A 13,282-nucleotide genomic window follows, 5' to 3' on the forward strand; every position below is an offset into this window, starting at 1 on the left:
GGTCTTACATATGCAAAGGAAAAGCACTGAATTATATACCATCTTATTATGCCTATTATTCAGATGAAAGAGGATAATTCCCACCACCAACAGTATTTTTCTTTTTTTTTCTTTTTCTTTTTGGTCATCTTATGAAGGCTTTTCAATACCAGAGGGTTAAAATCTATGTCATATATAAATAAGAAGCCCTAAACCTTCCATAAATCTATGATATCTTAAATAATGTAAATTCTTTTTTCATTTATGTTCAAAAATGAATTTAAAAGCAGTCATTTTTATTTTCAAGGTTCAGCTACTTCTGGATAATATGATTATTATTATTCTTGAGTTTTTTTCTTTCATTTTTTTATTTTGTCAATTATTTGTATTGTAAAGAGAAATGAAATATTAAAAGATAACCTACTCAACCTGTAACATTTATTTTAATAATTTGAACCCATGAATAATTATAGAAAACCTTATTCTTACCATCTTTTCCACTTTTGGGGTCAAAGCAATACCACATTTATTAGTATCTATTTACATTTCTTACATGTTTCATATAATATTGTGATTTTTCTAGAATTTAGCTATTTGCACCTTTTTATCTAAAACTCACTATATTTTATATTTTAAACTATAACTTTTAATTTCCTGAGGAATAAAGATACTATATTCAAAGAAACTCAGATTGATGGAATCTCTTAATTATCCTTCCCTGGCAGGCCACCATTTGATTGTATGTCAGAATTTTCCAGTCTGAAAAATCATCTCATTAACCATATCACATTACTGAAACATTTCTCTGAACAGGTAAGACATAGTTTTGTTGTGCTGTTTTCCATTCATATTACTGTGTATTTACCATACCCATTACTTCACTAACACCTGTAAAAACTGACTTTTTTTTTTTACCACTCTTTACGAGATTCAGGCCTACATTTTGGTATAATTAGAATATATAGTAATAACATTGAGTTGTCACTTCAAATCCCATTTCCCTTGTATCAGAATTTGCCTGCATTGCTGGATTGTTCTAAATAATGATTGAACTTACCTGAATCCTTCAAAAGGTCACTATTCTCTAGTAAGAATCATAAAAACTTGATAATCTAGTATTAAGTATTATTTAGTCATAAAATATATCTCTTTACATAGCATATATTTAGCTATTATATCTTATAATTTTTCAATTTTCGCCCCAAAATGAATATGAAATGCTATTATGTTTTTCTTTTTTTATTTTATCTTTGGATATTTTCTTTATTTACATTTCAAATGTTACCTCTTTCATGGTTTCTCCTGTAGAATCCCCTCCCCATTCCCTGTGCCCCTTCCCCCTGCCTCTATGAAGGTGCATCCCCACAGGTTCATCTACTTATGGATAATGTAGTTAATTTAGATTTGACCCTTTCCTCCTTTTATTTTTCTACACAATTATTTGTATAAGAAGTTAAAAAAAATGAAATATTAAAAGAAAGCCAACTCAACTTTTACTTTTTACAATAATTTAAACATAATTTGTTATTAATAACTTCTTTTCATATATATATATATATATATATATATATATATATATATATATATATATATATATATATATATATATTACCATAATACCCGTTCTATCTAGAATTTACTACCATAGCCTTACTAGTTATTCAAATATGGTCTCCCTTTTAAGGAATATTTGATTGATTCATTCATTCACTTGTATAATTTTCGTTCGTCCATCCTTCTGTTCAGGAGTCTATCAAACAAGTCAACTTCTTCTCTTTTTATAATTCCATTAGCCACTGATTCACATACATTGGGGCCAGTATTGAATAAAGATGAAAAAGAAGCGGAGATGAATGAGTTAATTAAAAATTAATTTGTGGAAGATGGACAATGAATTGTTATACTCTGGTTTGTTAGATTATTTAATTTCATAATGATTTGAAACTTACATTTAAAAATTCTAAGATTCATAGAATAGAAACAATAACTAAGAATTATTTAATTCCCTGTTTTTGTTCAAAGGGGTTTCTGATAAAGAACAGCTAAGAACACAGTCATAGAGAAACAAATTATGCATTGGAACTATTTGTCTGAACCTCACAGATGTGGATTAAATAAATAAAGGGAAAAAATAAAAAAATTATTTAATTCAAGGTTTAATAAAATAATGGAACTATTTAAGTAAAAAGTTCCAATTATAAAGTTTATATGCTATATTAACTGGATTTTAAACCTCCCATGGCCAAGTTGTATTCAACATCAATTTATATTAAGACAGTTAGCATAATATTCATACATATTCAGTGCTATAAAAATGTTTGTGATGTCAACAATTTGATTTATTCTTAAGGATATAGCTATTTGTTAGACTAAGAGGAACACTTGAGCTCAGGAGTTCAAAGCCAGCTTCAATAACTTAGCAAGATCGTGTGTGTGTGTGTGTGTGTGTGTGTGTGTGTGTGTGTGTGTCTGTGTGTGTGTGTGTGTGTCTGTGTATGTGTGTGTTGGGGGGTTATTGAACACCCTAGAAAGCCTCATCATCATGGTATTTTTCCCATATGTATTTTATTTGTTTCTTAGCAGTCAAAAGGTTTGTTAAACATGAGAATTTTCAATAATTATCGGTCATACATACATTATAGTTAATGTTTGGCAAATTATTTTTATGGTATAAATATAACTCTTAAATTCATCTCTTGTTACAGTAAATATGAAAAATAAAAAGGCTTATCTCTTTATCAACCCCTGAGGTCTTACTCTGTGGATGCTGCTCTAGTGTGGAGCTGTGCACACAGACTCTGTCACTCTGTCCAGGAGCTACACTCTGCAGGACATTCCCTTCTAGCTGTAGAATGATATTGGTGCTTATATTATTAACCAGAGGCAATGTTTCATTTTTGTTAGCTGGTACTAGGACCATACTATACAGGGAAAAGATAATGCTACCTTCTTTTGAGGATATTTATGTCAAACTTATTGTACTTCTTTGGGATACAGCCTAAATAGATGATGGTGGGAATAGGGACAAGGCCAATGACCTATCTACAAGAGTAAGGGAAATAAATCAGTGAAGTAGGCAGTACATCAGTTCAGATATCCCTCAAGCCTCTCAGGCTACACTTTGACCTTGGTTGGGTACGTGTTTCTCTGCATATTATCTTTCATCTAAGGGGGTTAGCCTGGAGTCTCCCAATTGGATCCACAGTTTCCATGCCTGTGATCTAATAGTGACTAGGCTTTAGGTCACTGTGTTGGGTGCCTATGTTTTCTGATTATCTGAACTTCATATGTGTTCTGTTATCCTAGACATGTATTGGTTCTGTCTAATATTGTAATAGCATCTCCAACCTGAATAAGCCCAATCAATGAAAACACAATTCAGTTACTATGAATACAAGCTGCATGCTTAGATTGGGCAGATTTAACACTGTACTAATTTATTCCCCAGCTATGAGACCCCCTGTAACTTGTGGTTTCCCCAGGCCATGTGTTTCAACGCAATCTTTTTCCATATCCTCCTTCTCTGGACACACTCTCCTCCTCCTCCTCAACCCTCTTGCTCCACCTTCCCTTCCTCTGCCCAGTCACTGGCTCTGGCCTTTATTTTACAAATTAAAATGGGAAGAAGTTTCTGATGAAGTCACCTGAGTATTGACTAGGCAGTGTTTCTTGGGGAAGTGGAATTATCATCAAAATACAAAGAGCTGCAGAGCAATCCACAACATAAGATCTAAACTTGGAAGTTTCTATCTTAAATGCTGTGCCCCTTGTTGGGTGATACAAACCTAATTCTGGATAGTACTAAGGTCACAACAACTGTGGACCTGTCTTAGCACCCAGTAACAGGTAAGACCTAGAGGCATGAGATAGCACTTCTAAGGGTCCATACATTCTTTCTTTGTTCAGGGGTCTAGAGTTCATGTAGAGCTTTTAGAGAATCCAAGCAGTAGGGTAAGGATTTTCATATCCAATTCCTTTAACAGGGAGAAGTCCTAATGTTACAATAACCTGCAAGATGCAAGAGTTTATAATGAAAGATTTCATGGGTTAAATTGGAATCATCAAAAATATACTCTGAGAAATTGTAAACTTTTCTATGTAGGAGCTAAAGTCACTTGCAAAATAGTTTGTTGTAGAAGGCACACAATGTTCCTCCAAGACATGAATGAAGAAACAAAGGAGTTTCAGAGGAAATTCATAATAAAAGAAGGCAAGATTTGTCTTTCTTAAGGTTCTCAGTGGATATCATTCAAGTAAATACTGAAGTAAGCTTTCCTTAAGTTCTCTGTCAAAGAAATAAATGCAGAAGTTATGCTTTCAGTAAATATTAAGTTATGGGTTATAAAATAGCAAAAGATGTGTGTTCATCCCCTAGGAGGAGATAAGAACATGTGTTTTGGAGAAAGTAACTAGCAATGGACGTTTAAGAGCATCAAGAAGATACAGAGAAGGTGGAATGCTGAGATAGAGAAAAAGGGAAAAGGAAAAGGAAGAGTGGAGCATGAAAGAGAAGAGAGGAGATATAGTAGTCTTAGCCACAGGAGGAGTCTAACTTGGTTTACTTTATTGCTAAAGAAAATTGATCCAGGTCATAGTACCAGAAGATAAGAAGGTGTCTCAAGATTCTTCTGGTCTGAACATTAGTAGAACACTCAATTCTCATGAGAAGAATTTGAAGACAAAGTAGTAGAACAATTAGTCAAGAATTTAAATAGAACAAGTAAGCAAAGAAAAATACACTATTCAGAAACTGTGGGGCAATCATCAGAAACAGCCTTGATCTTGTTAGGCATGATGTTTCAATTTTTTTTTCTACTGTGAGTTATTCCCTTTCTACTTTATCAATAATAGGTATTTCTAGAAAGATCAGAAGCTCATTTTATTCATAATTATTCTGTTATAAGTAGATGTATAACATGCAAGAATTTTTATAGGGATTTAAAGATCCCTGAAGCTGAAGAATTTTATTAGGCAAAAGGTACTAGCTCTCTAAACAGGCTTCTCAATATTAGCAATCTTAAATTTGTTTTAACCTGATCTAGCTACCATAGACTGTCACCTATTGTCCCTTACATTCTTTTTATGACCTTCAGATAACCTATCTAGAGTTATCTACCACTGTGTATGATTTGAATTCTAGTTGATTTTAACTCCTTTCTTTATATTTATGTCCTATTTCAGGGCCTTAAGTTTGCCCATGTATAATTGACACTATCTTTGGTAATTAGCTTCTAACAGAAGCTAGGTAAATTGGATAGTTTTTGGAACTCAAATGAACACTTAGAATGTTTATTGCTGGTGTATAGAAACAGAAATAATTTTGTATATTGATTTTTATCTTGTAACATTAACACAAATATTAAGTTTAAATAGTTTTTAAATCAACCAATATCCAAATATTTAATTCAAAATATATGAAGAATATTTTAGGTAATTTTCAACACTGGTATTTAGTTATTTCACAAATGATACACAATTCTTGTTCCAGGTCATGGCCTTGGCACAATACACAATTTAAGGTTAAAACTATGTATTAGCATAGGGTTTAAAGCTGATTACATGTAGAATTCAAAGCAAGAAAGGTTGATTATTAGATTGTTCTCTTAAAATCAGGTTGTTAAACATACAGGCAGAGTTCAAAGTAGAATAGCATTCTTATGCTTTAAGTGATTTCTAGGTGAATTATTACTTTTGGATCTGAGATTCAGTAAAAGTTCAAGTGTTTTAGAATGTAACATATGTTTTTTCCCTGATAGATTTTCACAATTTCCATGAGTTCACAGTACAGAGAGCCTAACTCTCCAGTGAGTCCTGGTTCCAGATAGAGACACTGTGAAAAAACTGAATGAACAAAGCAGTACCTTCAACAACTCAGACTGTCACTGAGGAATTACCACCAAGTATGAGCAAGGACCTCCACATGTGAACATATATATATATATATATATATATATATATATATATGTGTGTGTGTGTGTGTGTGTGTGTGTGTGTGTGTGTGTGTGTGTGTGTGTGTACCAAAACCCACATACTTATGAACACACACACACACATACACACACAAAATCTTTCTTTACATTTCTTCCCTTTAAGAGCGTGCTCTGCTTATTTGTAGAAGTTACTTTGGGTCTTATGTTCATACTGAGTCCTAGTTCTCATAGAATTTTGTTTGGAATTCAAATCAAGTAAACTTTCCTCTCTATCACTTTCCTGAAATTTTGACTGTCTTTAGGGTAACAAAAAGCCCACTGTCCCACAACCAAATCTATTTCTCAGCAAGTAGCACTAATCTGCCTCTTCTAACATTTAGCACAGTGCATCACTAAGCCTGCTGTGATGCTGTCTTCAACTGTTTCTGGTTATTCATTCTTTGTTTTACCTAATATCCCAGTGGGTACTTCTGAGTCCTGCTTGCTGGTACTTCTGTCTGAGGGGATGATTTTGATGGTATTTTTGTGAAAATCTTTTCATGCTTTTCATTTCCATGAAAGCCTATATTTTTATTGTTGTGATGCTAATTTTACTCAAAACATTCAGACACTTTAAAATTAATTAATTAATAATCTTATTTACATCCCAAATGTTGTTCACACACACATACACTCTGGGTCCCCCTCACAGAGTTCTTACCCCCATTTCCCCAGCCCCTTTGCCTCTGAGAGGGTGTTTCACCTAGGCATCTTTTCATGCTGGGGCATCAAGTCTCTAGGATTAGGCACAGCCTGTTCCACCGAGGACAGACAAGGCAGCCTTTGTATGCTCTTTGGTTGGTGGTTCAGTCTCTGGGAGCTTGCAGTGTTCTGGGTTAGTTGACACTGTTAGTCTTCCTTTAGGTTTTCCATCCCCATTAATTTCATCAATCCTTCCCCTAATTCTTCCATAGCAGACCCTGACCTCAAACGAATGGTTGGCTATAAGTATCTGCATCTGTCTCAATCAGCAGCTAATAGAGCCTCTCAGAGGACAGCTATGCTAGGCTCCTCTCTGCAAGCACAACATATCATCAGTAATAATATCAGGGATGGGTACCTGCCCATTGGATGGGTTCCAATTTCAGCCAGACACTGTTCAGCTATTTGTTTGGTCTGCTTCATTTTTGTCCCTTCATTTCTTTTAGACAAGAACAATTTTGGGTAGAAAATTTCGAAGGTGGGTTGGTGTCCCCATTCCTCCACTGAGGTCCCTGTCTGATTTCTGGAGGTGATCTCTTCAGGTTCCATCTCCCTACTGCTGGGCATTTCATCAGCCCTTAACAGCTTGGCTTACAACCGAAGATATAAGAAATCCCTGTTTTAGATCTGTCTATTTACACCCCTTTGATCTATGTCTGTCTGTCTGTCTGTCTGTCTGTCTGTCTGTCTGCCTGCCTGCCTGCCTGCCTGCCTGCCTGCCTGCCTGCCTACCTGCCTACCTGCCTACCTACCTACCTACCTACCTACCTACCTACCTACCTACCTACCTACCTACCTATCTATCTATCTATCTATCTATCTATCTATCTATCTATCTATCTATCTGTCTATCCATCTATCTATCTATCCCCATCATCCCATTGTACTTTCATTCTCCTCTGAGAGGTTGGTGCTCCCTTTGAGTATTTAAAGCCACACAGATCTGAGTCATCCTTCTCTTCCTTGGTTCTTCTCTCTCTTTCCTATATCACCTGCTTCTCAAAAACCTTGTGCCTGCCCTCCTCTATTGTCCAATCACAGGCCTTGCCTTATCTTGTGTCTTCCCTCACCTGCATATAGACATCAATCTACAGGTGGCTTAGTCTCTGAGAGCTCCTAGGGGTCCGGATAAGTCAACTCTGTTGTCTTCCTGTGGAGTTCCAATCTCCTCTAGGGCTTTCAATTATTCCCCAACTTTTTAATAAGAGTCCACAGTCTCCATCCAATGGTTGACTGTGCATATCTGCATCTGTTACATTACACTGCTGGCTTGAGCCTCTCAGAGGGCACGTATGCCAGAATACTGTCTACAAGCATAGAAGAGTGACATTAATAATGTCAGGGATTGGTGTATGCCTATGTGATGGCTTTCAAGTTGGGCCAGTTATTTGGCCATTCCTTCAGGCTCTGCATCATCCCCCATCTCTGCATGCTTTGTTGTAGATAGGATAAATTTGGGGTTGAAAATTTTGTGAGTGGGTTGGTGTTCTTATCCCTCCACTGAGGATCCTGCCTGACTATAAGAGTTGGTCTCCTCAGGTTCCATGTTTCTAACTGTTAGGCATCTAGGCTAAGGTTACTCTCATTGACCCCTAGGATCTTCCCCCATCCCAGAACTCTGGAACTTCCTAGACAACCACTCAGCAGCTGCAGATTTTCAGTTATTCTCTTTGGTCTCTCCCCTGTCTCTCCCCACACCTGAACCTTTCCCTCACTTGCCTTCCCCCTCGCATCTGCTTCCCTCCCTTCCATTGCCCATTGCCACGTGACTATTTTGTTTCCATTATAAGTGTGATTCAAGCATTGTCACTTTGGCATTCCTTGTTTAACTTCTTTTTGTCTATCAGGTACATCATGGGTATTTTGTACTTTACAGGTAATATCCACTTATGAGTAAGTGCAGAGCATGCATGTCCTCTTGAGTCTGGGTTTCTCACTCAGAATGGTATTTTCTAGTTGCATCTATTGGCTTGCAAAATTTATGTCATTTTAATTATTATTTAATTATATCCCAAATGTTGCCCACTATTCCAGTCCCCACTCACAGAGTTCTTCCTTTTTTTTTTTTTTTCACAGAGTTCTTCCTTACATCGCCCCTTCACCTCCAAGAGGGTTTCCCCAAGATATTCCACCACCCTGAGGCACCAAACCTCTAGAGGCTTAAATAATCCTCTCCCACGGAGGCCAGACAAGGCAACCCTCTGCTACATATATGCCAGAGGCTTCAGACTAGCCCATGTGTGATTTTTGGTTGGTGTCTTAGTCTCAGGGAACTTTCAGGGGTCCAGGATAGTTGACACTTTTGGTCTTCCAGTGGGATTTTCATCTCCTTCACCTCCTTCAATCCTTCCCCTAACTCTTCCATAGGGGTCTCCAACCTCAGATCACAGCTTGGCTGTATCTGCATCTGTCTCAGCCAGTCGCTAATAGAGCTTCCCAAAAGACAGCCATGCTAGGTTCCTGTCTACAAGTACAACATAGCATCATTAATAGTGTCAGAGTTTGCTGCCTGCCCATTGAATGAATTCCAATTTGTCTGGTCACTGAATGGCCTTTCCTTCAGCTCTGCTCCATTTTTATGTCTCTGAGTTTTCTTTTTTGTTTATTTTTTAAGACAGGAACTAATTTGGGTTGAGAATTCTGCAGGTGGTATCCTTGATCACCCCACTGGGGGGACCTTGTCTAATTACTAGAGTTTGTCACTTTAGGTTCTTTATCCCCACAGTTGGGTATTTTAGATAAAGTTATCTCCATTGAGTCCTGGGATCCTTCCTTATCTCAGGCTGCTGGGACTTTCAAGGGAAACTACATATTTCCTTTCATTCCCCTAGTCCCTCTGGGGTCCTCTCCTGTCTCCCCCCACAACTAATCTTTCCCCATATTGCTCTCTCCTTTTCCTCTCCTACCCATGTTCCTCTCTCCCTTAGCTTCCCATGGTTATTTTGTTCCCCCTTTGTCTTAGTCAGGGTTTCTATTCCTGCACAAAATATCATGACCAAGAAGCAAGTTTGGGAGCAAGAGGTTTATTAATCAGCTTACACTTCCATATCATATCGATGTTCATCACCAGAGGAAGTCAGGACTGGAACTCAAGCAGGTCAGGAAGCAGGAGCTGATGCAGAGGCCATGGAGGGATGTTGCTTACTGGCTTGCTTCCCATGGCTTGCTCAACCTGCTTTCTTATAGAACCCAGGTCTACCAGCCCAGGGAAGGCACCACCCACAGTGGGTTGGGCCCTCCCCTCTTGATCACTAGTTGAGAAAATGCCTTACAGCTAGATCTCATGGAGGCATTTCCTCAAATGAGATTCCTTTCTCTGTGATGACTCCAGCATGTGTCAAGTTGAAAGAAAACCAGCCAGTACAATTGACACCTTGTCAACTTGACCTGCAAACAAATCAATATTAAACTTCAACCCTTACTTTCTTGTTCATCCTCAAGATCTAGATAACCTTAAAAGTCCCATAGCCTTTACCAATTCTTACATTTTAAAATTGCAATACCGTAAAAATATTCAGTCTCTTTTAAAAATCAAGTTCTTTTTACAATTCAAAGTCTCTAAACTGTGGGCTCCTCTTCTTCCTTCAAGAGGGAAAGATATCAGGGCAGAGTCACAGTCAAAGCAAAATCAATCTCTAACCATCCGGTGTCTGGGAATCCACTTACAAACTTCTGGGCCCCTCCAAGGACTTGAGTCACTTCTCCAGCTCTGCCCTTTGTAGCACACACTTTGACTTCTAGGATCCAGCTGCCTGTTCTCCACTGCTGCTGTTGTTCTTGGGGGTCATCTCATTGTACTGGCATCTTCAAACCACTACTGTCAGTCCTGGAGCACTAATTGTCACTGAGGATGTACCTTCACCAATGGCCTTCCATGGCCTCTCACAGTGCTGAGCCTCAGCTGCTCTCCATGACCCCTTCCTTCCTTCAAAACCAGTATCACCTGAGTGACTCTTATACATTACCAAGTCCAGTCACAGCACAAGGTACAATATTGGCTATCTCTGGAATACATCCTCTTTGTGCTCTCAGGAAAGAGTTCCTAGAAGGTTTCACCTCAATGATGCTGGTCTTTTCTTAATAACCACCAATCTCCCAGTTCCAGCCGACCAGCACCAATAGTCCCACCAATGCAAAGGTTTTGCTTTAGTAGTTTTAGTATCTTATTAATCACAGCTGATTCTTCAGCCTCAGCTAACCAAAACCACAGAATCTTCACAACCAAAAGAGCAACAGCCCTGATCAAAGAGTCTTTCTTTATTCTTCCCTCTGAAATTTCACAAGCCAGGCCTCCATCTTCTGCACCGTTCTCAACATTATCTTCCAAACTCCAACTGAACATGCCACAGAGCTCTTAATATTCCAATGGATCTTCTAGCTCAAAGCTCCAAAGCCCTTCTACAGTCCTCCCCAAAACATGGTCAGGTTGTCACAGAAACACCCCACTCCTTGTACTAATTTTTTTTAGTCAGGGTTTCTATTCCTGCACAAAATATCATGGCCAAGAAGCAAGTTGGGGAGGAAAGGGTTTATTCAGCTTACACTTCCATATCGATGTTCATCACCAGAGGAAGTCAGGACTGGAACTCCAACAGGTCGGGAAGCAGGAGCTGATACAGAGGCCATGGAGGGATGTTGCTTACTGGCTTGGTTCCCATGGCTTGTTCAGCCTGCTTTCTTATAGAACCCAGGTCTACCAGCCCAGGAATGGCACCATCCACAATGGGCTGGGCCCACCCCCTTGATAACTAGTTGAGAAAATGCCTTACAGCTGGATCTCATAGAGGCATTTTCTCAACTGAGGCTCCTTTCTCTGTGATAACTACAGCTTATGTCAAGTTGACACAAAACCAGCCAGTGCACCCTTTAAGAGGTATTTAAGCATCCTCATTTGGGCTGTCCTTGGCCTTCTTGTTTAACTTATGGGCTATATCATACGTATACTCTCTGGCAGATATCTACTTATCTGTGAGTATATGTAATGCATGTCCTTTTGAGTACAGGTTATCTCACTCAGGATTATATTTTCTTTTTCTTTTTTCTTTTTTGACGTGCATTGATTAATTTTCTAATTCCTTTATTACATTAAGATTGTAAATTGGTCATGATGAATGATTGTTTTAATGTGTTCTAGGATTCGGTTTGCAAGGATTTTGTTGAGTATTTTTGCATCAATGTTCATAAGTGAGATTGGTCTGAAGTTCTCTTTCCTTGTAGGGTCTTTGTGTGGTTTAGGTACAAGGGTTATTGTAGCCTCAAAAATGAGTTAGGTAGTATTCCATCTGATTCTAACTTTTGGAATAGTTTGGAGAGTATTGGTGTTATATCCCCAATAAATGTCTGATAAAATTCTGCACTGAACCCGTCTGGACCTGGGCTTTTTTGGTTGGGAGACTTTTGATGACTTCTTCTATTTCTTTAGGTGTTATAGGGTTATTTAGATGGTTTACTTGGTCCTGGTTTAACTTTGGGATCTTGTATCTGTCTAGGAATTCGTCCATTTCCTCCAGATTTTCCAATTTTGTGGAGTATAAGTTTTTGTAGTAGGATCTGATGATTTCTTGAATTTCCTCAGTTTCAGTTGTTATGTCCCCACTTTCCTTTCTGATGTTGTTAATTTGTATACTCTCTCTTTGCCCTCTAGTTAGTCTTGCTAGGGGTTTATCAATATTGTTGATTTTCTCAAAGAACCAACTCTTGGTTTTGTTGATTTTTTCAATGGTTCTTTTTGATTCAATTTGGTCTATTTCTGCCCTAATTTTGATTATTTCTTGCCATCTATTCTTTTTGGGTATATCTGCTTCCTTCTGTTCTAGGGCTTTTAGCTGTGCTGTCAGGTTGCTGATGTAAGCTCTCTCCAGTTTCTTTTTGGAAGCACTTAGGGCTATGCGTTTTCCTCTCAGTACTGCTTTCATTGCATCCCATAGGTTTGGGTATGTTGTGTTTTCGTTTTCGTTAAATTCTAGAAAATCCTTAATTCCATTTTTATTTCTTCTTTTTGTTGTCTTTGTTGTTGTTAAAGACCAGCCGTAGACCATGGTGATCTGAGAGAATGCATGGGAGTATTTCAATCTTCTTATATCGATTGAGGCTCGCTCTTTGTACAATTATGTGGTCAATTTTCGAGAAGGTGCCATGGGGTGGTGAGAAGAAGGTGTATTCTTTTACTTTAGGATAATATGTTCTGTATATATCTATTAATTCTAGTTGGTTCAAAGTCTCTGCTAGTTTTGCAGTGTCCTTGTTCAGTTTCTGTTTCCATGATCTGTCCATTGGTGAGAGTGGGGTATTAAAGTCTCCCACTATTATTGTGTGGGGTGAAATGTATTTTTTGAGCTTTAGTAGGATTTCTTTTATGAATGTGGGTGCTTTTTTATTTGGAGCATATATGTTATTGATTGAGAGTTTCTCCTGACCAGTTTCCCCGGTAATGAGTAAAAAGTGTCCTTCCTTATCTTTTTTGATAACTTTTGGTTGGAAATTTACTTTATTCGATATTAGAATAGCCACTCCAGCTTGCTTCTTGGAGCTGTTTGCTTGGAAGTTTTTTTTTCCATCCTTTAACTCTGAGATAGTGTCTGTCTTTGTCTCTGAGATGAGTGTCCTGTATGCAGCAAAATGCTGGATTTTGT

General features: G+C 37.8%; 1 protein-coding gene across 1 annotated transcript in view; it reads left to right on the forward strand.

The window, feature by feature from the left end:
• The window catches only part of LOC308414969 (uncharacterized protein), a gene marked incomplete at both ends in the record, with an annotated part of 347,470 nt that overhangs the window by 76,625 nt on the left and 257,563 nt on the right, over positions 1–13,282 (forward strand). The window contains one exon of the mRNA XM_080910119.1: positions 705–792. Coding sequence (XP_080766245.1) covers positions 705–792 — 88 coding nt within the window. The remainder of the gene's footprint in view (positions 1–704; positions 793–13,282) is intronic.

Source organism: Micromys minutus (assembly GCF_963924665.1).
Source record: "Micromys minutus genome assembly, chromosome: X".
NCBI classification, from domain to species: Eukaryota; Metazoa; Chordata; class Mammalia; order Rodentia; family Muridae; genus Micromys; species Micromys minutus.